General features: G+C 43.8%; 2 protein-coding genes across 3 annotated transcripts in view; both read left to right on the top strand.

The window, feature by feature from the left end:
• ppp1caa (protein phosphatase 1, catalytic subunit, alpha isozyme a) overlaps positions 1-7,166 on the top strand; it is a 31,869-nt gene extending 24,703 nt beyond the window's left edge. The window contains exon 9 of the mRNA XM_061748660.1: positions 3,621-7,166. The gene's annotated coding sequence lies outside the window, so the exon portion shown is untranslated. The remainder of the gene's footprint in view (positions 1-3,620) is intronic.
• A 1,420-nt stretch (positions 7,167-8,586) lies between these two features.
• kmt5c (lysine methyltransferase 5C) lies at positions 8,587-24,207 on the top strand. 2 transcript variants are annotated; one of them, XM_061748656.1, is made up of 10 exons: positions 8,587-8,872; positions 9,318-9,597; positions 10,059-10,191; positions 13,044-13,209; positions 14,827-14,936; positions 15,662-15,825; positions 16,813-16,832; positions 16,997-17,133; positions 17,215-17,375; positions 17,694-24,207. In XM_061748656.1, exons 3-10 carry the CDS (start codon positions 10,079-10,081, stop codon positions 22,400-22,402), a joined length of 5,580 nt encoding a protein of 1,859 aa, XP_061604640.1. In that variant the 5' UTR covers positions 8,587-8,872; positions 9,318-9,597; positions 10,059-10,078; the 3' UTR covers positions 22,403-24,207. The 2 variants fall into 2 exon arrangements, with proteins under 2 accessions (XP_061604640.1, XP_061604639.1); XM_061748655.1 differs by lacking the exon at positions 9,318-9,597.
• Positions 24,208-25,552: the final 1,345 nt, after the last annotated feature.

Raw genomic sequence — 25,552 nt, forward strand, 5'->3', positions numbered from 1 at the left:
GTGGCTAAAGTTACTGGGGTCAATGCTCTCAGCTTAAAAGCCCCGACCGCTGCTGTTTCAGCCAACTTCCATGACATTTTTTCTGACTTTATTCCGTTCACTTCTATTACGATCCGAGCGGCTCCACTTTCCAAAGCTTTGTCAATGCCGCCTTCTAGCGCTTCGGTCATTTCTCCCAAATACTGTTTGGTCTACTTCTGTCGTCCACTTTTCCCCAGTGACATGTACTATCATATAGTAGGACGAATCTCCCCCACTGGTTATCACAACTGCTTTCGAGTCCGATTCTCTTCTTTGCAATTCGAGTTCCTTCTCTGTTATGTATTCTTCTCCTGCTGTGAGGTCTAAATCGGCCCAAAATGTTTTACTATAGGGTCTCAGTCTCTTACTTGTGAATATCACCAGGGCATCTCCGCAAATGTCCCAAGGGCTCCCTACATAGTGGCACATGGTTACTCCATTTCCAGCTCTACATTTTTTGGTTTCCTTTGGCAAGGGTGGCAAAGATTCTGTTCTAATAAGAGGAGTCATTTGCCATGTCAACCTTGCCTTTCTGTTTTGTTCCTCCTGGTCATCTTCCGCTCGGGGAATAACAACCATGTCGAGATCCACATCTGATGAGTCTTCCTCGCTCAAGGTGTTAAGACCTGGCGCTTTCTTCGTTTCCGCAAGCATCTTTATTCTCTGAATGTAACATTGGTGTTCATGATATCTGGACACTGCCCTTGCCCTTTCACTGTCCACCAGTTTACATTTTATCTCTGCTGTATTCGCCAGCATTTTTACTATGGGGTCCAACCCAACGCAAGTGCTAACCAATTCAACTACATTGTATCTTTCCATCATCCTTATCCACCACTCCAACCATTGGGGAGCTTCTCTACGATTGTAGTCTTCTCCAGGGTGGTCTACTATTATTGTCATCACTCCAGTTCCTTCAGGCTTCTCTGCCTTAAACTGGCCTTGTCCCTTGACGGCTTTCTTCACCGTTGTCGGGGGTTCTAAGGGTTGTATGGATGGATTTTCCGTTTCTACCATCCTTCTTACTCCGGGCGGCCATTCTTCTAAGCCCCCGTTATATAGCACGAGTGTTATTGGTATTTCATGTTGTCCTAGAGGTCGGGTCTCCGATTCCACCACTGCCGCTCTTCCTTCTGAGGGGCCCGGGGGCTCGTCTTCTCCCGCATTCATAAACATTTCTTCTTAGCGTATTAACTTGGCCGTGGCCCGCTACTGTTTAGCGTATTAACCTGGCCGTAGCCCGCTTTTGTTTAGCGTATTAACTTGGCCGTAGCCCGCTTCTGTTTAGAGTATTAACTTGGCCGTAGCCCGCTTCTGTTGTAGGAGTGGAGCTGCCTATTTCCGATACCCCCCAGTAGCGCATAGGGTCATGGGCTCGTACTACAGCTCCTGGTTACTCAGCTCCGCTCTTTTAGCGTCGCCTCTACACACTCAGAATATTTAGCCGTGAGCGTTTTACCTGGCCCCACTGACTAACATCCTTTACTAAACGATGGGATGGTTACTTACTGCGTTCAGGGACCTACCCTGTTAATGTATGGTTTAGTTGAAATCCAGTCTCATTTGAAGAAAAGGAAAAATCAAAATTTAATCCTCCTTCGAAGAAAAACTAAAGTAGTCTTTTTCGGTAGAAAAATCAAAATGTGTCCACTTCCGAAGAAAAACTAAAGTAATTCTTGTTGGTGGAAAAATCTAAATCAGTCCACTTCCAAAGAACAACTAAAGTAATTGTTGTTGGTAGAATAATCAAAATCAGTCCACTTCTGAAGAAAAACTTGAGTAATTCTTGTTGGTAGAAAAATCAAAATCAGTCCACTTTCGAAGAAAAACTAAAGTAATTCTTGTTGGTAGAAAAATCAAAATGTTGCTAACATGGCAAAGAGGAAGGGCAAGGGAAAAGGGGACTTCGGCAAGGGAATACCGAAGTCGACTAACTGAGTTAAAGTGTCTCCTATTATGGAAAAAGGGCGATAAATGTTAAGGGGTACGCCGCAGTAGGACAATAGGGAATAAGGGAAATGAGTCAAGAATGGAAATCTAATGTAACCTACAAAAACGATGGGTATCCGCAACCACCACGGGAAGCCCCACGTTGGGCGCCACATGTCAGATTTCGCTTATCCGCAGGACTAATCGGGAGAAATGTCCTGACCGACTCTCCGTTTAAAGGGTCAAGCTCCCCCCTTTTACCTTACCGGCACCAACGCCGTACGCGCAAGGAGACAAGGAGCTGTTAAGCCGGTGTCGAAATGAATTCGCCTAGGTGTACTAACTGCTTTTATTTTTACGGAGCCAATCCGATCTGCCCTCACTTATCACCCCTTGATGAGTAACCGCACCGAGTGAAAGGGTAATATTGTGAGTGCTCCATTTTTACAGCAGCTTCATCTCTTAAGAATCGTTTGCACTTGTTATAGACCTAGTAAATTTAACAGTCCTTGTTAGGACCGTACGGATTTGTTTTTGTATTAAGCCGAAGAGATATATATGAGTTACTTTTGGGATGGTGTTATTGGTATCGTCGACGTTCAATCACTTATAAGAGGTTGAGTGATAAAAATGAGACAACTTCTCAATATAAGAATGACAAAGATAGAATAGAATTAAAGCAAGGTATTTATTTCAGTGATTACTTAAGGTTAAAATGATAATATGACAGAAAGGGTTTATAATATAAAATAATACAATAATAATAATAAAAAAAAATGGAAAGAAGTATTAGTAATTGAAAAGTAATAAATCATAAAACAAGTATTACGTTTGAGTGAGTCTTAAGGAGTGATCAAGTCCTACGGAGCCGTGATGCCAATTAATAATAAGATAATTTGGTATATAAGAATCCCCGGACAGCTGACTAGCCCTTTTCCCTATCCACGCAATGTCAATAGCGGTTCTATTAGTTACCTTATTATAATATTCTTTTAGTCTTACCCAATGAAAGAGGAAATTCACAATGAAGTACTATCCAAGTAGCCTTTGGAATCCCTCGTGCCAGCCTGTCCCTGATCATTGCGAGAGGAAAAAAGCGTCTCTCTCCCTTATCCCTGACAGAAAAAGGAAGCCCCGTTTATCAGCGTGTGAGGTTTTTATAACCTTGGTTTTTTCAGAAACACCCTTTTTCTAAAAATAATCCTTTGTTTACGCTGTCCTGATACGACCTGAGTGTGAAAGTACTTTTCACTTTCACTTCTCAGCGTGTCCTTATTTTGACCTGAGTGGGAAGCACCTGTTTCCCCCTCAGAGTGACGGTATCTTTCACTTTCACTTCTCGGCGTGTCCTGATTTTGACCTGAGTGGGAAGCACCTGTTTCCCCCTCAGAGTGGCGGTATCTTTCACTTTTAGCGTTATCCTGACTTGACCTCTTATTTGCTCACCCAAATAGGCTTCTTAGTAAATAGATTCAACTACAAACACATTTCATATGTTTTGTAGTTTCTCAGTAAATACATTCAAGCACATTTCATGTCTTGAACTCAACCAATACATTTCATCACACCATGTTAATTTCTAAGCAATCTGCAATACATGTGTATATGTTAAATGTCAAAATAATTGTATATACATTCATGTGAATACAATTCTCTCATGCATTCAACAGGTACGCCCTTTCCTTCGTAGTACATCTTGTGCTGCGATGCCGGAGAGAGAGACTCTTACACAGGTTACAGTTCTTGCATAACAGCTGTTCCAAAGCATTGTATAATAATAATAATACAAAAGTAAGAATAATGTATAACAGCCTTACTAGGCTTGGTGTACTATTTATCAATGATTTTCAAAAGAACATCTGAGTTATAACATCAAAGAGAACATCAAAATTACCTCAAGTATATAAAATCAAACAAATGGTTATAGGTGGTTGACTTCAGTATGTGTTTGTTTACTATGATAGGGGGTTTAATAGTATTAAGATTTTAAGAAGACTTATGCTTGACCGTGCGACTCATACTTTATGATCTAAATTTGGTTTGGCGACCTCTGGTGGTTGAACCAGGAATTGAAACTGGGGCTAAGCTCAATCATGAACCCAGCTACATAAGCCAATTACAACCTTTTGTTCCATCGCTTTATGTGGCTTGGCCGCCCACTTGACAAGGTATTGGTAGCTTATGTAAGCCTTGGCGAGCAAGTGAATTCTGGCACGGTTGAGCTTCAGTGTGAGAGCTGCACTAACTTGCGTTAAGACAACAGCAAAAACCCACAAATATATAGCCGCAAGTGTCAGAAGGTATGCTCTAGAGGCTTCTCCCAGTTTGTCAAAACAACAAATTAGATTAAAATTAGATCAAAGTAGTAGATCAAATGTATATAATTTTCCATCCATCCGTTTTCGTCAAACTAAATGTGGCCCAATCAGGTCGTGACTTATTTTTCTTTCCTTTTATGATAAAAGTTGGGAGTGTGAACGCTCAGCAACTGTAAGTGCATAGTCCGCTTGGAAGGGAAGTCTGGCACAGTTCGGTTCACTTGAGCTTTCCTGCGCCGTGTAAACGCCATTTTCGTAACACAAAACGTGAACTACAAGTTTGAACACTGCATCAGTCGGCTTGTAAGTGAACTCTGGCACAGTTCAGTTCGCTTGAGCGTAAACACTGGCCGGAGTTAAAAAGAGGAATTGGGAATCTTAAACAGTATGACGATGTAAAGTGTGAACAGTAATCGAAGTGGAACAGAGTACCAAACTACATTTGTGAACATGTCTGCTTGAAAGTAAACGCTGTCACAGTTTGGTTCACTTGAAATGGGGTGTGGATGTGTTTTCGTCTCATAAAACTTTGTCCAATAACGACTCGACTCTACTTTATTTATAGAGCACTTTATAACAATCATAGCTGCACACAGTGCTGTACATTATCTAAAAATAAAAAGTAAAAACAATTAAAGAGAGGTCAAATTAAAACAATAGATTAATAGTGACATTAAAAACAAAACTAAAACAATGCAGATTCTTATGCTGAGTTGAAAGCCAAAGAATAAAAATGGGTTTTAAGACCAGTTTTAAAAATGGACAGTGAAGTGGCTTGCCTAATATTTAGGGGGAGGTTGGTTATTCCACAGAGATGGACTGGCAACCGAATAAGTTGTCGCCCATCTGAGCCTCCGTTTAGTCCTCGGCACCTCCAGGAGCGTCTGGTCTGCTGACCTGAGGCAGCGTACAGGAGTGTCAGGGATTAAAGAGTTACAAAAAAAAAAAAAGGACTCTGAAATGAAGAGGAAGCCAGTGACGGGAGGCCAGAATTGGGGTGATGTGCTCCCTCTTAGGTGCTCCAGTTAGGAGGCGAGCAGCAGCGTTTTGAGCCAACTGGACACGTTTGAGGGAGGACTGACTGACTCCAAAATAAAGGGAATTACAGTAATGCAGCCGAGCTGTAACAAAGGCATGGATTACTGTTTCAAAATCCTGTTGTGAAAGAAAAGGCTTTACTTTAGACAGGAGGCTAAGATGAAAAAAGATGGTCACGACAACCGCATCAATTTGCCGATCCAGTATAAAACCCAACTTCGAGACTGTTAGCTTTTGGTAGTGTCAACGGGCGCAAGTCACCGGGGGGGATTTACAAGGACCACTGGGACCAAACAGCATAACTTGTTTTCTTATTCTTAAAATGCAAAAAGTTCAATACTATCCAGGCTTTAATATCCTCAAGACATAACAAAAGAGGCTTTAAGGAGAAGGCGTCCTTTTTCTTTAGCGGGACATAGATCAAGATAGATCAATAAGGTCGCGACTTGACGTTTACAACTAGATATTTTACTTAACAGCTTTTCGTATGATGTTAATGCCAAGCGTAAACGCTAAGCCACCCAGACCAGAGTACTGAACTACAAGGGTGAACACAGCATTATTCGAGTTGGAGATTAACTCTGGCGCTGTTCAGTTCAATTGAGTGTGAACACGGACTCGTGTTAAAATGAGATACTAAACAGCACGTGTGGCGAAATTTGTTTTGTCCATTTGTTTAAAGTGTGAAAAAGACCAACTGGAATAGCTTGAAAAAGGACATTGGGGCATTTCCAGCCCAAATTATCTTGCAAACTCAATAAAAGGACATCAAAGGTTATTTAAAAAAAAAAAAATAAATGTACACAAAATGTGGTCCAATCAGGTTGTGACTCATTTTTCTCTTTCATGATGCAAATGTTTTTGGTCCAGACCAGAGTACTGAACCACAAGTGTGAACACGGCCCAAAATGGGGGATACGCCGGGGTGAGCAGTTACCATGACAACTAGCCAAAAGAGACGAAGGTACGGCGGCTGCGATTTGATTCACATGTATTTTGCTTCTGCTTTTTTGGGGGAGCGAGAGATAACAAGAGCCATAGACATTGTTATCGTTCATCATGTGTTACATAAGCATGCATGGAGTCGGTAGTAGTAATAACAATATTAAGGCAAACAGGGTGTCGCTCCACATGGAAACATATCCTGCAGTCTTTCAGGGTTTCTTACACTTTCTTCGGCCGTCTCCTTTTCTCCGTTCTCGGTTGCCACGTTTTTCCACATCCTCTATTTAGTTTTGTAATGACGACACGTCAGCGCCCATCCACTGAGATCAACTCAGGAAGTGATCAGGAAAACACAAATCATACGTATGCAGATACATGACCACCAAAAACCTTCGACGATAAAATTTGGTTGCCGGGTAGGGTCGAGAGGGCAATGCATGGAATTGCAGTCCAAGAAGAAATTAATTAAGGATTTAATAAAAAAAAAAAAAAAAAAAAAAAAGGTCCAAGACAGCCACACGAGGCCACTTCCATAGTTCTAACACAGCTGTACAGACATCTGCTTTGTGTGTGTTTTTTTTTTTAACCATTGTTATTCTTTTTTTGTTCATGTTTTTACTGACAACTGTACAGTATCTCTCTTTGTAGGATTTTTTTTTTTTTTTTTTTTTTTTTTTTTTTTTTTTTTTTTTGAAAGGAACGGATCAGGGATGTTTTGCACCATGTCCTTTCACTGGATGTGTTAGCACAGCAGCAGATCAGATGATCCCCATGTTTAAAAAATAAAAGAGAAACAAGTGAAACTAATAACAATGATATTGTATTTGATTGTTAATTTCACCAGTAGATCTCAATCCATTGCAATTTGTCTCTGTTAAAAGCATAGAAATTAAAAAAATATACATAGAATTTGTATATTGGTGTCTGGTGGCTTTTTGTGGGTTCTGTTGTTTTTTTACATGACTGCAATGCAAATAATATGCTGGAAGCGCCCCCAATTTTCTCCATTTTCCATGTGGTGACCCACTTTGACACTAGTCAAATATAGCAAATAAATTTTTCAACAACACAAAATGACACAAGTGCTTAAGGGAATTTAATCAAAAATCAAAATATGGCCAAAAGAATTCTTTTTAATCATATTCATATAATATTTTGAGAAATGACATGAATGGCTCAGTTCACTGCATATTTCTGTGCGATTTTAATTAAATTTTATTTGTATTTTGTTTTGCTTAATTTGTTTTAGTTCAGCTTGTATTTCTTTTTTACTTTAAAGGACATTAAATTCCCACACTTTTTTCCGTTTTGAAAAAAAAAATTTATACTGAAAATTTAAAGGTCTTTAATGTATTTTAGTTGCACTTTTTTAAAAATATATTTTACAATACGAATCAACATTTAATTAAAAACCACGAAAATCATTTAATGACAGCCCCCACTTCACTACTGGGATCAATATTGGTTTGTACTTTAATTGTAGTTCTTTAATTTTGCATTTTTCTATTAAATTAAAAAAGATAGCCCACCCATCACTACTCTGCATCACAATGACTTTTTGATTTCTTTTTTCCTTACAATTTTGAATATTTTAATTACAATTTTAAAAATGTATTTTATTTAAAAATGCAATTGGGCCCACCCTTTACTACTGTGCATCACAATGGTGGCTGCTGTTGCTTCTGCTGTGATGACGGCATGTCGACTACATGTCTCGCAATCCCTTATTTTCAACTGTGTTTACTGGTAGCGCTCGCTAATCCAATGGCACGCTTGCTACTTCAACTAGTGGCGAATTCTAGAACATTCCCCCGTGTAGTAGCGCTAGTCCAGTGTTCGTCAGCGCTGCACTGCTGAAATGTTAGCCAGGAGGGGGCGAGAGTGGTAAAAATACTCTTGTTGCCAAAAACGGGGCACTGTACTGTACTCCCTGACACCATATCAACACAAAATAACTCCGCCCTCCTACAAACACGTGACCAATCAGAGACTTCAAAACCCAAGAGGGCGCATGTGATTTGCCAGATTGACGTGGGACTCGACCAATGGAGTTCCCTAAAATGAGGCCCGGTGTGCTGTGTTTATTGCTCACTTCTCGTTTATCAACAAATCATTGCCTCCGCCCGCCGTGCGCACACCGACCAATCACAAGAGTCGAATTCCAACCGGGTGCGTTTGATTTGCTAGATTGACCTTGGACCCAACGAATGGGGGGTATTGGTGGGCGTTCCGCAAGTGTAGGGTTCGGTTGCGCTGCAACATAGCCGATCAACTTTTACTACTAGAGACGAAGGTGTTGTGTTTTTTTTTTTTTTTTTTTTTTTTTTTTTTTTTTTTTTTTTTGAAGCGATTCAAACTGACGAAGCTTGTTTTAGCTGGCCTACTACAGACACAAAACAACAAACACAACTCACTGTGTACATTTGCCAAGTGAATCGCGGATATATGCACGCCGCGTTGCCGTTACATTCCAGAAGTGTTAGTATAATCTGGGGCGGAAAGCTAGCCTGCTAGCTCGCTCGTTAGCATGTTGCTAGGCTAGCTGCCCAGGCGAAGTCCTTTTTGGGATCTTACTCCTTCACCTGACGCTCCTAATTTTGTTGACCAGAAAAGACTCCCAGGTGGGTTTCTCCGCGGCCGACGTCGAGGCTTTTATAGCGCGGTGCTTCGAATCGCTCGCCGATTATGTGATGATGTTTGTGTGATGCCGACCCGCTATACAGTACATACTACATGCTAAGCTAACGCACTAAATACATTGGTCAATAATGAACTCGTTGACACTTTATGGCTCCCACTTGGGGGACGTTGTGACACTACTTGAACGCGAGCACGCAGTGTAGCTGGTTATTAATAACGAAGGCCAGTGTATATTCCCACACTGCATAGTCGGGGGATGCTAAAGTTGGTTTAATCGAAGGGTCACAGCGTAGTTAGGGTTGCCCTCGGGGTTAGTGTTACAACTGTTAAACCACAATGTACAGGGTACGCAGGCCTACGCACCTTTTCCACTAACTTGTGTTTTTTTGTTTTTGTTTGTTGTTTTTTTTTTTTTTTTTTTTACAGGTACCTTAAATAATGGCAAATGGTTTGAGACCAGAACAAAGGAAGTGGAAAGATGCAAAAAAAAAAAAAAAAGAAATGAAAGCAGGTCTGAGTTGGAAGGAAGAAAAGCAGGTTCAAGTGATGTAAGGATGCGTGAGTAAACGAACAGGTGTGAAGGAACAAAGGCACAGGAGTAGGAATAAGCGACTGAAAGATGGAAGGATGCATGATTAAAAAGGTCAGAGGGAAGGAAGGATGGAGGGCAGAAAGGAAAAGATCGCTAAATGCAACCGCAGGTTTGGTATGTACCTTGGATTTAAGGTCACTATTCGGTTCACATTGGGTACAGTAAAGGAACGAAATTCAAAACAAGCGGCTTGTCTTTTGTGGAACATATTTAATGACATTTCAAATGAAAACATCAACAGCCTAAATCTTATCAGTAAATTGCAACATAAGTAGTTTGTCTTCTGTGGAGGATGTGAAGAACGCAGATAAGTGCAACAGTAACATTTTGAACAGTGTGGATTCTGCGATTAAAAACTCTATTAATGGCACTTGTTAATGCTTTGACTTTATTTGTGTTCCTGTTCGACACTTTGTCCATAAGTTGAAATACTTATTTGTTTTGAGTATCATTAATTACACGTGCAATGGATTGCAAGTAACTGATTTCATGCAATTTATTGGCCTTTTAAATGTTTAAAAAAAAAAAAAAAAAAATTTTTTTTTTGCTTGACCTTTTTTTTTTTTTTTTTTTAGCATGCTGATGGTGGGAGGCGATGGACTGCTGCACTAGAATGAGTGTGAAGGAGCTGTGTGAGACTGATGACCTGGCCACCAGCCTGGTGCTGGACCCTCTCCTGGGCTTCAGCACCCATAAAATGAACATCAGGTAATTGGCTCCTGACTCCCAATTTGATCACTTCAGAGTCATGAGCTCATTCAAACCGCACTTGAGCCCATTTGAAACGTCAAGCTTGTTTGGTGATTTTGAGGTAACGAATGGAGAGTGATCAGAATCAGAATCAACTTTATTTTGCCAAGTATGTCCAAAAAACACACAAGGAATTTGTCTCCGGTAGTTGGAGCCGCTCTGGTACGACAACAGACAGTCAATTGACGGAGAACACGTTTGAGACATAAATACATTGAGAAAAACAGTCACGTAGAAATAAAGGGTTGCTCGTTTTCTGGTCATGCTGGTACAATTATTATTACTTTTTTTTTTGACAATTGTGCAAAAAGATGCAGAGTCCTCTAGCACTTAGAGCAGTTTGATTGACTAATATAGCAATAGTCCGGTGCAATGACCATTGTGCAAAGGGCGCCGAGACGTCAAGGAATGTATGCAGTTTAAAGTGACTAGTAGTGCGATAATCTGGGACAATGTCGATAGTGCAAATGTTGCAGATACTCCTCAATCAGTGTGCAAGTGGTGCAGATGCTACTCTGGCATGAGTGGCCAGTATTGGTCAACAACAGATATGCAAATAGTGCAGCGTGACGAGACTACCACAGTGGGTGCACGAGTAATGTATAAATGTGACGACAAGCTCGAGACAAAAATATTGGCAGCATGTTGCAATGGAATTGTAAATGAGCTGTTTTAAGAAGTTGATGGAAAGAGGGAAGAAGCTGTTGGAATGTCTACTAGTTCTAGTCTGCATTGATCGGAGGGAAGGAGCTGGAAGAGCTGGTGACCAGCATGTGGAGGGTGCAAGAGGATTTTGCATGTTCTTGTCTTAGTTCTGGCAGGGTGCAAGTCCTCAAGGGTGGGTAGAGGGGTGCCGACAGTCTTTTCAGCGTTTTGATTGTCCGTTGCGGTCGGAGTTTGTCCTTTTTTTTTTGTAGCAGCACCAAACCAAACTGTGGTGGAAGAACACAGGACTGATTCAATGACCGTTGTGTAGAAGTGCCTCAGCAGCTCCTGTGGCAGGCCGTGGTTCCTCAGAAGCCGCAGGAAGTACATCCTCTGCTGGGCCTTTTTGAGGACGGACTTGATGTTGATCGCCCACTTCAGGTCCTGAGAGACTGTAATTCCCAGGAACTTGAAGGTCTCGACGGTTGACACAAGGCAGCTGTGGCGAAGGATGCCTCCTGAAGTCCACGATCATCTCTACAGTCTTGAGCGTGTTCAGCTCCAGGTTGTGTCGGCCGCACCGCAGCTCCAGCCGCTCCGCTTCCTGTCGATATGCGGACTCGCCGTTCAAAATGAAGTCGTCGTGCAGCAGCGTGCAAATCCGTCAAGTCATGCTCAGTTTGTGATAAGATTACATTAAAGTCAACTATGTCGGTAAACATGGTTGACGATAGCGCTAACTGCAAAACTTGCCTGCTTAATTTGTCTGCTGTTTTCATTTCACTCGTTATTACAAACGCAGTCATCCGCAAAAGTTTTTGATGAAGCTAACAAATCGATCTGTCTAAAACCTGTTTATAGCATAGACATATAAAGATACTGCATGTGCAAAGCCTTTAAAGAGGACTGTATAGAAAAACAAACTATCATGAAAGTGCAATAATTGCAGTAGTAATGATTTTTCTATGTTCTGTTCGGGACTATGATTTTAAATCGGTAAATTGGTTTGTTTTGCAAGTAAATAAAAGCATGTCAATCATATGGCTGTGGTAATGCTCAAAATGAAATGGTTTTCCGAGGGGAAGAGCACTCACAATGATTGATTTGATTACGAGTTAGTTGTTGATTCATTTATTAATTGTTGCACCTCTAATATACAGTATGTATGTACAGTGTGGAAGATATGAGATGGGTATTTAAATGTCATGCATGAGTGATAGGGAAAGAAGGATGTAATCCGCCATATTTTTCTGAAACTGCTGGAAAGGGGCTCACGTTTTTAGCCTTTACTGCTAACCAGGCAGCAACCTCAACCTTACAAGGTGTTGGCCCACGAAAAAAAAAGGCGAGACAAATCCAGAATAGAATGATTAGAAATAATCCACTGAGTCAAAAATAATGCATGAGACACTGAGTCATGCACAAGCACACATGACGTTCTGTCATATAGACGCCGCTCGCCTGTTAGTCATGATAACCATCACCTGGCATGATGGAAATAAACACAGCAACTTGAAGTAATCTGTAGAGCAGGGCTCCAGGCTAACTTTATTTTTTACTAATGGCACAGCAGCCCTTAATTAAAAAAATTTGGGGGCACAAGCAGAAAATTACATTGTAAATCAATTTGCAAGGTAAGGATTCACATTTCCTGTAGTTTTCATTGTATTACAAATAAACTCTTTAACAATAAATGCCCAAACTAAAATGTTTTAATTCACATTTTATTGCACATGGTTTGACACAACATAAACATAAGGTTATGTGTATAACCAAGTTATACTGCTTGAATACTAAAAAAATGTAAACATTGTTCAGGCCTGGATTGCCAGTACTATCAGCAAAAAAAAAAAAAATGCACGTTATTGTGTTTAATAATGCAAAATCCAATTGTAGTCGTTTAACCGATGGGATAATCGGGTATAATACTTCCGTCCATCCATTTTTCTTTACGGCTCATCCTCACTAGGGTCGCTTATCCTCGGGCGGGAGGCGGGGTACACCCTGAACCGGTCGCCACTTGATTCTAAAAATGCGATAGCCCTAGTTCCCATCATTGTCCGTTTCTGTTATCTATTTTATTATTTTCCACGTGGTGGTTTGTGCTGTAAATGGGTCATTTTTTTTTTTTAAACACTCCCCTCTTTCTGTGTCTGCGTGTGTAGCCCCCAGCCTGAGGTGCGTCGCTGGGGCAACCTGAAGGAGACGCTGCTACGCTTCCAACGCACGCACGACTTCAATGCCACCTTTGAAGCGCTGACGGTGGGCGAGCTGGCGGGCGACTACTTCAACGCTTTGGGGATCCACCGACAGGAGCTACTGAGGCAGCACGTGCGTACACGTACCTTTAATTTACATTGATTAAAATGATGTAAACTGACATATTATTTTCGAGGAAAAGAGGGGAAAATTACATCAGTTTTCCACATTTTAATCATTTACAACTGAAAATTAAGTACTTTTTTGTTGTTGTTGTTGTTTGCTTCTTCACTGGTGTGTCCCTCGCAGCAGTGGCTCAAAATTTGGCGTCAAAGTTGCAACTAGACAAACAAGTATTAGGAACCCAAAATAAAAACAATTACAGCCAACAAACCAAACCAACATTATAGTATGACAGAATGGGCGCTAACTCACTGTAATTAAATTACTTTATTGTAATTACTTTATGTCACACACACCGGAACCTTCGCGCGTGATTCGGCAAAATGCCGGTACAACCGTTAGTGCTAGCACTAGCTTGCTAGGCGACATCACGTTTTGTTGCCTGCTTGCGAGCCGTATCGTATTAAAAGTACGTGAACATAGTCCTCTCCCGAGCACCGGTGACCACCAACACACGTTTTCCCCCCATTTAGTTCTTATAATAAACACGATGCGATCGATTGTTGTTGTTGTGGACGTGGTAATATAATAACATAATTATATCTCATTATTATGAATTAATTGCAATTTTTTGGGGGGTTTAAATACAAGACACATCGTTTTAGAAATCGCCAGCTTAATGCTAATAGTCAATGAAAAACCATATTGACGGGCTAGTTAATATTAGCACAGTACTCACGAGTTATTAACGTTATTTCGTGACTTTCTTCTTCTACTCTTTTTTTTAAGGTTACAGTAAACAAGTAGCTCCATGCATACATCGCACCACCCTGCCCCCAAGAGGCCACCGCGCACACAGCAGGAACAGCCGATAGTCATTGACTGTATAAAAAAAAAAAAAAAAAAACCCACATTTTTTTTTTTGTCTAAAGCTTTCACAAGAGTATAAAGCCAAAAAAGAAAACGACTGTTAGAAATAAGGCGCCGTCCCAAAAAAGTCCACCAGTTTCTCATGCATGGTCGCAGATGTCATGCAATGTTTGCGTCTTATAATTACGTGTACATGGCTCATCTCGCCAGCTATTCATGATGATTGGCACCACTGTGCACACCTGAACTGGGGAAAAAACAAAAACAAAAAACAAACTAGAAATAATCCAGAATCAAAATGTCCCTTGCACACTGTTACACATTTGGTGTGTATTGTACAATTAGTGATCCGGCGACTTGTCAATTATTCATGATAACCACCACCCAGCGCAATACAACTGAACAAAAACACCAGGAATAATTTCGTCATAAAAATCGACAGCACACTCTGTGACGCATATGGGGCGTAATGCACACTTCTTATAATTAATTCCCAGGCTTTTCTCAACAGTACTTAATTATATTGTTAGTTCTATAATATAGTTACACAGCAGAAATAAACAGAACAGTAGAAATAATCCAGTTAGTGGAAGTTGGCACGGGGAAGAACAACTCCACACAGGCGGGGCCGGGATTTGAACCCCGGTCCTCAGAACTGTGAGGCAGATGTGCTAACCAGTCGCCCCCCCACACCGTGCCGCAATGAGGAACGTATACGACAAAGTGAGCTTTCTGACGTCGCTGTCTTCTCCACAGGTGTACCGCTACCTCAGTGCCTTCTTATTAGACAGTGGCGTCAAGATCGAGTCATGTGACCGCTACTCCTCGGAGACCAACGGAGCCAAGATTACCTCCACCAGGCACTGGTGCGTCCATTCATTGCTGTTCTATCGGATATTTCATCCTGACGTCACACGTACTTCTGGGTGGTAGAAAGCCTATGCTTTTCCCGATGGCACCATTATTTAACAACCCTTTTTACATCATTTGGCCAACGCAGATGCCATTGGAAAAAAAAAAAAGAAAGAGAAATGGCTTGAATTATGATTTTAGCCTTCTTCTCTACCGCTCTAGTTTGAATTGGAAGTGTTAGTCAAAAATCTGTTACGTGAGGTCAATTGCTTCGAAGAGAGACGGGAACACTGACCGTAATTTACATTTCAACAGGTAGATTGATTCCAAAATCCACGTGGTGGAAATTCAGACATAGTGAACAAGATCAACGGGGGCCTTGCTCATGAATAAGGAATTGTCTTTTCTGTTGCTCGGATTAATGGCACAGACGTGCTCTTTTGACACTGAAATGGATAGCGTGCTCTAGAACCGACGTGACATTGTTTTCTTTAATAACTCAAAACTACCCAAATTCATATTTTATACCTACCTGTGAGAAAATGCCTTCCAGAAACCCGATGATGGCGTGCTTATACATGGTGGTGCAAACCTAAACCTTAAGTTTTTGTCATTGTTTTCAGTTCATGCTAGTGATAGCCAATCACTTTCTTCCACCTGGAAGTACCCTGGCGCTTCCGAACATTCTGAAAAGGTCACTGTAGAAGAGTTTAGGAAATAATAGTTTGTTGGCGGGCAGGTTCGCAGGGGAGCGCGTGGAGGTCCTTCTGGGCTGCATCGCTGAGCTGAGTCCGGCCGACAGCGCCGTGCTGCGGGCCGGTGTAAACGACTTCAGCGTCATGTACTCCACGCGCAAACGCTGCGCTCAGCTCTGGCTCGGACCCGCCGCCTTCATCAACCACGGTCAGTTTGGACAGTCATGTGCAGAACAAATAAGAGAGTGTAAAAAGCCAAAAGGAATCAGGTTTCAACACAATATGTCTTTGATGGTACATCTTTAAAATGTGCTTGAATTTGTACCACAGCCCTCGTTGTGTCTGAATGCATGGCGCCCTCTGCTGGCATTTTGCCATTATTGCTTCAAGATATTTGGCGTGTCCACAGATCCTTCAGAAGTCCGCAATTAGAGTCTACAATATGAAATGTAAAGGTTAAAATGTATTTTTTTTAATGGATGATTAATAGAAATTGTCCTGTATCTGCAATTTAAAGGTACTTAAACTCCATTCTGCCTCATCTTATGATCGGTGTACCCAAATTCTTAAAAAGTCTTAAATTGGGTTTCGATATGAGAATTTCAGAATTAAATGTATTTAATCCTTAAATTTGCCCTTCACGTGTCCTAATAACCTATTCTTCAAGAGACTCGCTGTCCATTGATCCTTATAAAGTCTGAAATTTTATTTTTCCAAAAGTGGAATTTAAGGATTAAATGTCATTTTTAAGGATAAATAAGTATAATTATGTAAAAAAAATAACTTTAAAGGTAATTACACTTAAAAGAAATCCTTAAATATGAGTGTCTTAGAGTAAACCTAAAAAATGTCACAAATGCATTAAACAACTGATTTACTTTTTAATGACGAGTTTCCTGAATAAAAAATTTTGCACAATTTATCATCCACTCCTACTTGTCATATACACAATATTACGCTTATTTGCTTGCTTTGATGGCATTATGCACATTGGAAACAGACATTCTATTGTCACGTAAAGCAAACATAACATTCTTGTCAAATGATTTTTGTACAGTTTGGTGTTTCACGATAACGTATCTTTTATTCATGTCTAGGACCCATGAATATCCATTCAGTGAATTTAGTCATTTGACTTGAATTTGTGTCCCATTAATCACATCTTGCCTTTCTTTTTTGTCTTTTGTTCTGGAAGACTGCAAACCAAACTGCAAGGTAAGCAAACTTTCAATCATCAGAGACAACGCAAACGGATGTCTGAAGTCAAATAATTGTTCACAGCGTTTCCGTGACGATTTCAGATTTTATTGCCGTAGCTGTTTTGTCTTAATTGTACGTCCTTTTGTCTTTCCCCACCTTCAACCCCATCCCACGCCCAGTTTGTCCCTGGTGAGAAGAATGGTGCTTGTGTCGAGGTGATTCGACCTATCTCGCCCGGGGAGGAGATCACGTGCTACTACGGTGCTAGCTTCTTCGGCGAGGGCAATGAAATGTGCGAGTGCTGCACCTGCGAGAGGTGCGTCCCTGCGCTTACAGGCTGGAGATTTCTGACCCGTTTTGAGTCATGTTTAATGTGCTGACATCGACTCTCCTGCAGGAAAGGGGAAGGTCACTTTAAACACAGAGGGAAGCAGCCGGAATGTGAGGAAACAAAAGACCTCGTGGGCCAGAAGTACCGCCTACGGGAGCGCTACCTTCGCCACCAGCGAGAGAAGGGACACATAAGTGCCAGGCCAATTATCGCTGGATTACATTCAGGTATCCTTTCAGGGCTTTTTTTTTTTAATTTATTTTTTTTCTTTTTAACTTTAACAGAAATATCCTTTAGTTTGGGACCCGGACTTACGAATGCTCTGCCACTTTTACTTTTGTTTTGTGTTGCAAGCCAGAATTTGAGTTGCAAGCAAGCTTTAGATATGCCGCCGGTCAAGTGAATACAAAACTTACGTGTACACGTAAATTGAGTTATGAGCTTTGTCACAGAATGAATTAAACCTCTTAAGTGAAGGTGCTGCTGTACTTTTTAGATTGGAACTCCCTGCAGTCACTTGACCTTGTCCTGTCTTTCCTTTTTAGCAATCCCCTCGAGGAACTCCTTCACCCATCAGATGCGTAGGAACGCCCTGAAGAACCGAAAGTGGAACCAGACAAATAAGTGGAGGCTACAGAACCACAGGCTCTCGAGACCCTCTGAAGTCGGTCGGACCAGGAAAGAGCGACAGGCACTGCCGCTCCCGTCGCAGTGCGTGATCCGGGATCTGAAGATCAGGGTGCGGCGCCACACGCTGGACTTTCTGCTGGTCTGCAAGGATCCCAAAAGCAAGGAAAGGGCCCTACTGCAGCAACTTGAGGTGGTGAAGCCAAAGACGACCCCCAACGTGAAGCGTTTCCCCCTTGGCCCGCTGCGTAAGAACAGAGGATGGATCGGCCCCGATGGGAAGTCTGTCAGAGGAATTCCCTTGAGGAGCTCGTCCAGAACCAGGAGCGCGGACAGGGTCAACTCGGACAAAACTGCCATCACAATAAAGCAGGAGAGTACTGAGCAAGAAAACTCAGAGCCTGCTGTCTGTCAGATTGTCCCGGACTCTTGTAAGAAAGCTTCAGACAATCCGGTTCTATCACTCAAGCAGTACCTGACCGTCCGCCTCACTAGAATTTCAGCGCCTTACAGAGAGGCACCGGGAACGACCGTTGACGAACGGGACATAAGGGAGGAGCTGAGAGGAAAGATGAGACAGATTCAGGGCCTCAGACCACTGAGCACACAGAAGTCCCAGCTGAGGCAGGGACCGCCACCCCCAATTCTGCCAGGCCCTTGCGCCGCTGAAGCTCCCAGAGGAGTGCGAGAAATGTTCTTCAAGGCCGTCGATAAGGGAACAATAGAGAAGCGGCACGCCTTGAATGGGACGGCGGACGACTCTACCCAGCTCGAGGAAGGAGGGAAGAACAAGGTCATTGAAATCCAGACTGTGGCGGAAGAAGAAACGGGACCAGATAAAGTCAAACCTCAAGAGCACAGAGAGAAGAGAAAGTGCGCCGCTGTTGAATGTAATGCTGCTCCCAGTGCAAAAATGAACAGACAGAATAACTCGCAGGGGGTTAAAGCTCCTAATTCATGCGAAGTTGTTTCAGAACCGTCAGCTCATACCCCAAGTAAACCAGTACACAATCCAGGCAATGATATAGTCATAAAGCAGGCCAAGGTCCTCCTTTCTGATTTTTTAAAGAAAGATAATGCCTCGGTAGACGAGCAACCACAGGGTGGTAGTTGTCCCTCATATCCGAAAGAACGTCACGCTGGCAGCTGTGTGGCAACGAGAGGGAATGTTGGACGGCGGCAGAAGATCCACAGTCAAGTGAAGACGAAAGCCGAGCTGAAGTCAAATAGCACAGACGCCAGTTTAGTCATCTCAGCGCAAAATCTGAACAAGCTCGGCCACCCAGCGGCTGCCCACCTCGACCCGGTACCTCTCGAGTCGCACATTTCAGCCAACACGCGTCAGACCCCTCAGCACCTTGACGCCATGCAGTCCAACATACCTCTGAAGAAACGGACATTCCGCAGTGCTGTGGAGCCGGAACCATGCGCGACTGCTACCTTTGTCACAAACCGGAAAGAAGTTTCCGGATTGTCCACAAGGCAGGAACCGATTCGTCATACAGAAAAGAATGTCAAACGAGACAGACAAAGCAAAGTGATGCGAGCAAAAGTCCAGCGCTTGAGCTCCAGAAGGATCACGAGGCAAAACTACGTGAGCAGGGTTCTTCGGCCCAGAGTTACTGACGCTCCTCAGAGTCATCTGAGGAAAGTTTGCAAGTTTAAATCCGAGAGGCGAGATGAAGATGACAACCAAGAGACTGTTCAGCTTGGTAGGAACCGTCAGATGAAGGATGAGCAAGAGAAAGACTCTGTGATGAAAACGTCAGCCTTGGAACTAAGCGACGTTGAGGAGACTAAGCCAGACCTCAACTTCAGGATCCGTTTCAAGCGCAGGAGAGGGAAAGTGTGGGAGATGCAGAGCAACGGCTTGGGGGGTATGATTTTCAAAACGGAAAAGAGGGAGGAACTCGACAATGATCCGCTCAAGGCCATCATGGATTCAGTGTCTGTGTTGAGCATGGAGATGCAGGCGGCTCAAGCTCATGTGCAGGCCAGTAAGAAGTCCAAGAGCAGACTGCTTCGCTTGAAAAAAAGGGGCGAGAGGAAGAATGCGTCCACCAAGTCAGAGCTGGGCGGAGAAGACCGTAAAGAAAAACCGGACGGGGCGATTCCTTCTGGTACTAGCCTGCCACGGGACAAAGTCCAGAACGCAGCATCATCTTTTGTCCAAGGAACAAAAATGGAAGATCAGTTCACAAGAAGCTGTTGCCTCTTTGAAAGTGGGTTGCAGCAGAAACTGGAGTCCAACTTGGATTTCAATGGTATTCCTCTGCCTATCCTCAAACTGCGCCGAAAGGTGGAGGACATCTGGGAGGTGGATGGCGAGGATGAGGAGCAGAACCATCCCAAAGTTAAAACGGAGACACCGGTAAAGAGAGAGCTTCGAGGTCCTGCTTTAGCCAAGCAAACGCCAGGACTGCTGGACTTGAGCAAGGTCCGAGAGGAGCCACCGCTAGTGAGTCAGAAGTTGAACAGTAATTCATTGCTCCTGAAAACCGAAGCACCGCAGATGTCTTTGTCGCTGTCGCCGCTTTCCTTGTCTTCCCCAGTAAACGAGAACCCGGAGAGCATGGCAGTAGCGAATGTGTTCGCAGAGAGACAGGAAGTCAGCAGCGGTGGAAGCAGGAAGCAGCGGCACAAAATGGCGTCCAAGTGTGGTCACGCGGAGGCGCCCACGAGCTGCCTTAGTCAGTCCCTCCAGCAGATTGACAACAGCCTCTCCAGGCTCTCGGAGGGTCTGTGCTCATCGCAGATTCTGGAAAAGACAGCCGCCTTGACCGGAATTCCCAGTTCCATCATCCAGCCCCCACCCCAGTCTCCTCCATTCCCCACTGCGGAAAACATTCTACCGGGCGAGCCCAACTTTGCAAACTGCTGTGATGATATCCTGGACTTCCAGTGTCTCAACTTTGAGGGCTACGATCAGCCACAGAACATCCTCCCCTCATCGCCATCTGATCTGTGTTCACTGGACCCCCCCACTGATCCCTTCAGTAGCCCCCTCTCGCACAGCCCCTCCGACACATGGACCACCGAGACGCCCTACCTCGGCCCCCCAAGTCCTGGGAATAACTTCACCGGTGATGATCTCCAGTTCTTCCCTGGTCTACTCTCATCCAAAAACGAGTCGGTTTCTCTGGACTGTGAGGCAAAGAACAACCCCTCCTGCAGAATCCCGCCACAAGCCAGTTATAGTTTTTCATCGCTCACCAATCCCGAACTGGTGCCGAAGGAACGTCTTCTTAGCAAAATTCCCGGAATGAGGCTGTCCAGAGAGGACTTAAAAGGTCATTTTGCCTCCGTGGTGAGCAAACCTCGCCTATTTGGCTCTTCTGCCGCCATGTCTCAGAATCCTCTTCCTTTAGTCCAGTCCGCCCTGAACGTCAAACCGAGTAGCAGTCAGTCAAAAGCCACATCCCACCTCAAAACACATGGACCCTTCCACCGCATGAGCATTCCCAAACAACCTCAGTCTTTTCCTTACTCCCAGCCTAGCGCACAGCGAGGCGTCCACCAGACAAAGCCCGTCCTTTCGTCTCCAATAGCCAACAAGTTCCTTAATCCTCAACTCTTCACCGGAAGAAATCCAAACCCCCCTGACAATCCCTTCAACTCCCAGGAGAAGTCCTCCACTGTCATCCACAGGGTTCTGAAGTTTCAAGGCGCCAACCCGAGCCAGAACTTGTACTGTGCTCCCTCCAAAGACCATGTGGTTGCCAGCAGCCATTCCATGACCAAAACATTTGGAACAAAATCCATGGATACGAGTCACGAGGACCAGGAGACTCACCCCAAAGGTAATGCTTCTGCTCAGAATGTCAGCTATTTCGCTCCCTCTTCCAACCCCGGCAGGCCCGGCATCCATTTAAACAAACACAGTTTGTCTTCGCACCTGTCGTTCAGCCGAAGTAAAACGGCCTCCGAAAAGCAGGACGACGCCACGGTGATGTACAAAAACTTCTCTGCCCTGCCCAGACCTTTCTTCTTCCCCAGTAAAGACGGTTATTCCTCCCCACAGGAGAAGCCCTCCAAACACGACAAATCCGCTCCGCTGGGCTCGGACAAGAACCAGCCGTGTTACCCTCAGCAGGATCTGTTTGATTTCAGCTTTGCCTCCTCGCTTTCTCCAATGCCGCATCACAGCAGTCCTCAAGTAGTCCACAGCACGCCGCCTGGCACTCCGGCGCCAGCAAACAAGACCCACCCGGTGGCCTCCTTCCCTTACGGCCCACAGGGACCCCCTTATGTACTGAACTTCAGCGGCGACCACTCGTTGACGCTGGGACTTAGGGATGGGCCCGAAGGTTACTCAGGACTCGGCCCGACAAACTACACCTACCACTGCCTGATGGAACCATCGGGCACGCAGGGGCGGCTGGTCCTGGAGCCATGCGGTTCTCAGTCCATCCCGCCCTCATTTTCCGTGGGTGGCTTCTCGGGACACAAAGGGGGTCCGGAGGAACACTTTAAGAAGGACACGCACCACCAGAACCAGCCGGGCGACCATCAGGACATACCGCACTATGGACCAACCTCTCACTCCATGGGATCTACCAAGCCCAAGCGGGTTAGGCTGGTGGTGACGGACGGAACCGTGGACTTGGACCTCCAATACTCCGACTGAGCCACTGGAATAGGCCTAGAAATTTTTGTAAAACTATTTTGAGGGACTACGTTTTCCGTCATTATAATGAGCCCAGAAGAGATGTTCATTCGATGACCAAATTGATGAGTACTTGTATTGGCGACCACTCTTTGGAAGTCGCCGATGGCGACATGTTAGCCTCACCACGGTGTAGGGAGGCATGCTACTGGTGTGCTGAGTTTTTAACGGGCAGCTTCGTGCCTCGGTCTTTCCTATTAGACTTTTTGAAACCTGCCTTTTATACCCACCATATTCTCCTTTCTCACTGTTTGTACGCGTGCGAAGTGTTTTCTTTTGTAGTTTAGCGGTCACCACTGGCTACTGTGTCCCGTCACGTCTCATTGTTGACCCTCAGAACTTTGTTTGTCACCCAAACGCGACCTAAAATTCAAGTCAAGTTCAGTCGAAAAGTCTCGACAATGTGGTAGCAACATCCGTAACAAGGTGAGACTTTTTGCGTATCACTGTTCGGTGTGAAAGGTACAGATTGGGGGGGGGGGGGGGGGGGGTTGAAGTTGACCCCCTTCAAATTTTCACCGACGTATCAGAGGCAGGGATGGCGACTGTGTGTAAATGAGTAGGCGACAGCTGGGATGGGGGTGTGACGTTTTACAACAAACACTAGCTTGCGCCACCCAGTTGTGTTCAAAGCAATCCGCTATATGCGCAATGTCACTTGATCAACACGGAACATGGATGAGCTGATGCCAGCGTCCCAAGTGAGCGTCGAGTGGTATCATGGGCACAACAGGGGCAGGCACCGTAGAGGCAACTTGTGGGAAAGGGGTAAGTGGTCTTTTAGCACGGGGTGTGACGTTAAAAACCCAACACTGACTTTTCCAGGCTTGTTTTGGTGAGAGCAATCATTGCTGCGCGACCACTATTTTAAGTAAATTTGAAATCTCACACCGCCTGTCCCAATTTTCTGCCACCCGTTTTTTTCATAGCTGCTACCCCGCCTCTAGCCCCTTTCACATCAATTTCCACAACACGCAACAAAGCGGTCTTTCAAAGCGGTTTTGCCGGCTTTTTGACGCAGGAGCATAGCTATCCAACTCCAGTGAGCTCTGGTGCAAAAAGGTGCTTTGGTTCAGTTTCTGATGCGCCAGCTTTTCAGAACTGTACGAAAGAGACTCGTGATGATAAGCCCAAACAACAGTGATCAACGTATAACGTACCACGTAACACTTAACTATGCTAATAATCAGCCTTTCTGACAATTCAATGAAATTGAAAACACTTTGGAGGGTCCCCTGTCATCCACAGGAAAGCAAATAACTTGTTTTGAAGAACAAACGGTGACAATCTTTCCACTCCTTGTTTGTCGTCATCTTTTCAAACATCCACTGAGGGCGACGTGTGCTCGTCGCATGTGTTGTCGTCTGTCGTCGTTGTCGTGTTTCCATGGCAGCCTTCCATCCCAGTGTACTGTCGTGTATTTATTTTCAAGCTTCTTGGCCTCCTCCTGGTCCCAGTTTTGAAACTAAATGGTGCTTGAACCTAATTTATACTTCACCTCGATTGTTGATAGGAGTAAATGTTTTGCGGTTATTTAACGGGACAAAAAAACCTTACTGAGCTGAATATATAGATATATAATTATATATTATATGACTTGTATTTAATTTCTCACCCGCTGTTGTAAAACTTTAAATTAGGTTGCCTCCCCTTTCCTCTTTTAAAAAGTGTTAGTCTTACTAAAAAAAAAAAAAGAAAAAAAAAAAGTTTGCTGTAGAAATGTACAAAATGTAGCTTGTATTATTAAAGACTTACTCCTTTTCATATTTCAGCTTCTGGAATCATTTTTGTGTTGGAATGTTCATATAATTGTAACATTTTGGCTTTAAATAATTTGTGTTTGTTTTTATTTTTTTAAAATTGTTTTATTAGTGGTGCAAAACTGCACAGACTGACAGATGAAGTGCTTTTTCTTTCTCTTCTTTGGCCGATCCATTAATAGAGCCCAGATCTTCCTTCCCCCAGCCACTTTGCCCTGCTGTTGCGGAGGGATCCCAAGGGTATTCCCAGGACAGCTGGGAGACAGTCCAGGGTCGTCCCCTCGCCTCCTGCGACTGGGGGGAGGGGGGCGGAACCTAACCCCCGTTATTTGTGAAATATTTTAAGTTTAGAGAGGATTAGGGGTGCTGAAATTCCCAAACTTAGGGCAGAGAAACGTAACACTTTTTGGGAAAGACTACCATCAGATCTGGTAAAGTTTAAATGTTTGGACACAGCAAAAAAAAAAAAAAAAAAAAAGGCTTGGATTTATAAAACAAATGTATAATAACCCTACTAATTTTTTGAGGAAGACAGCTCATTTTGATACAACAGCACCTCTTCACACACATGAACAGTATACCATTTTTCTGAACATACAGTGAGCACTAAAAATACCCCAAATTATAAATTGCTGCATTTTTGTTGTTAAAATATGTTTCAACCAAGTACTGTATGGTTGCACACGTTTCTAGCTTGTTTAAAAAGGGTATGCCATTTAAAAAAAATAAAATACAAATCTTGAATTTTAGGAGGGCCTGAGCGCTTAGAGAGAGGGCGAAAAGCCCGGTCATCCGGGAGGACCTCAGAGTAGAGCCGCTGCTCCTCCGCGTCGAGAGGAGCCAGATGAGGTGGCTCGGCCTGGCATCTGGTTAGGATGTCCCCCGGACACCTCCCTGGCATGGTGCTCCGACCCAGGACACCCTAGAGAGACCGCGTCTCTCGGCTGGCCCGGGAACCACTCGGGATCCCCCCCCCGGAAGAGCGGGACGAAGTGGCTGGGGAGAGGGAAGTCTGGGCAAGAAAATGGATGGGTGGATGAGGTTGGTGACCTGTGGGATTAAATTATGTTGCTGTACCCCCTAAAAACTGCACAAGTCAGCAGAGGCCGAGAGAGTCATCTTCAGACAGGACTTGATGTCTTCCTGCCCCCCCAACCTTTCATGTTTAATAATAAGCGTTGCAGCAATGGCTTCCACCGTCATTGTCACCTGCTCACTCAGATTGAGTCATGCCGGTAAAATGCTCCACATCTCCCTTTTATTGCCTTATCTCTCTCTTTCCTCTCTCTGTCCAAACATCAAAGACAGACGGGAGGAGGAGGAGAGAGAGAGAGAGAAACGGGGGTAAACC

The sequence above is a fragment of the Phyllopteryx taeniolatus genome, chromosome 16, assembly GCF_024500385.1.
Source record: "Phyllopteryx taeniolatus isolate TA_2022b chromosome 16, UOR_Ptae_1.2, whole genome shotgun sequence".
Lineage (NCBI taxonomy): Eukaryota > Metazoa > Chordata > Actinopteri > Syngnathiformes > Syngnathidae > Phyllopteryx > Phyllopteryx taeniolatus.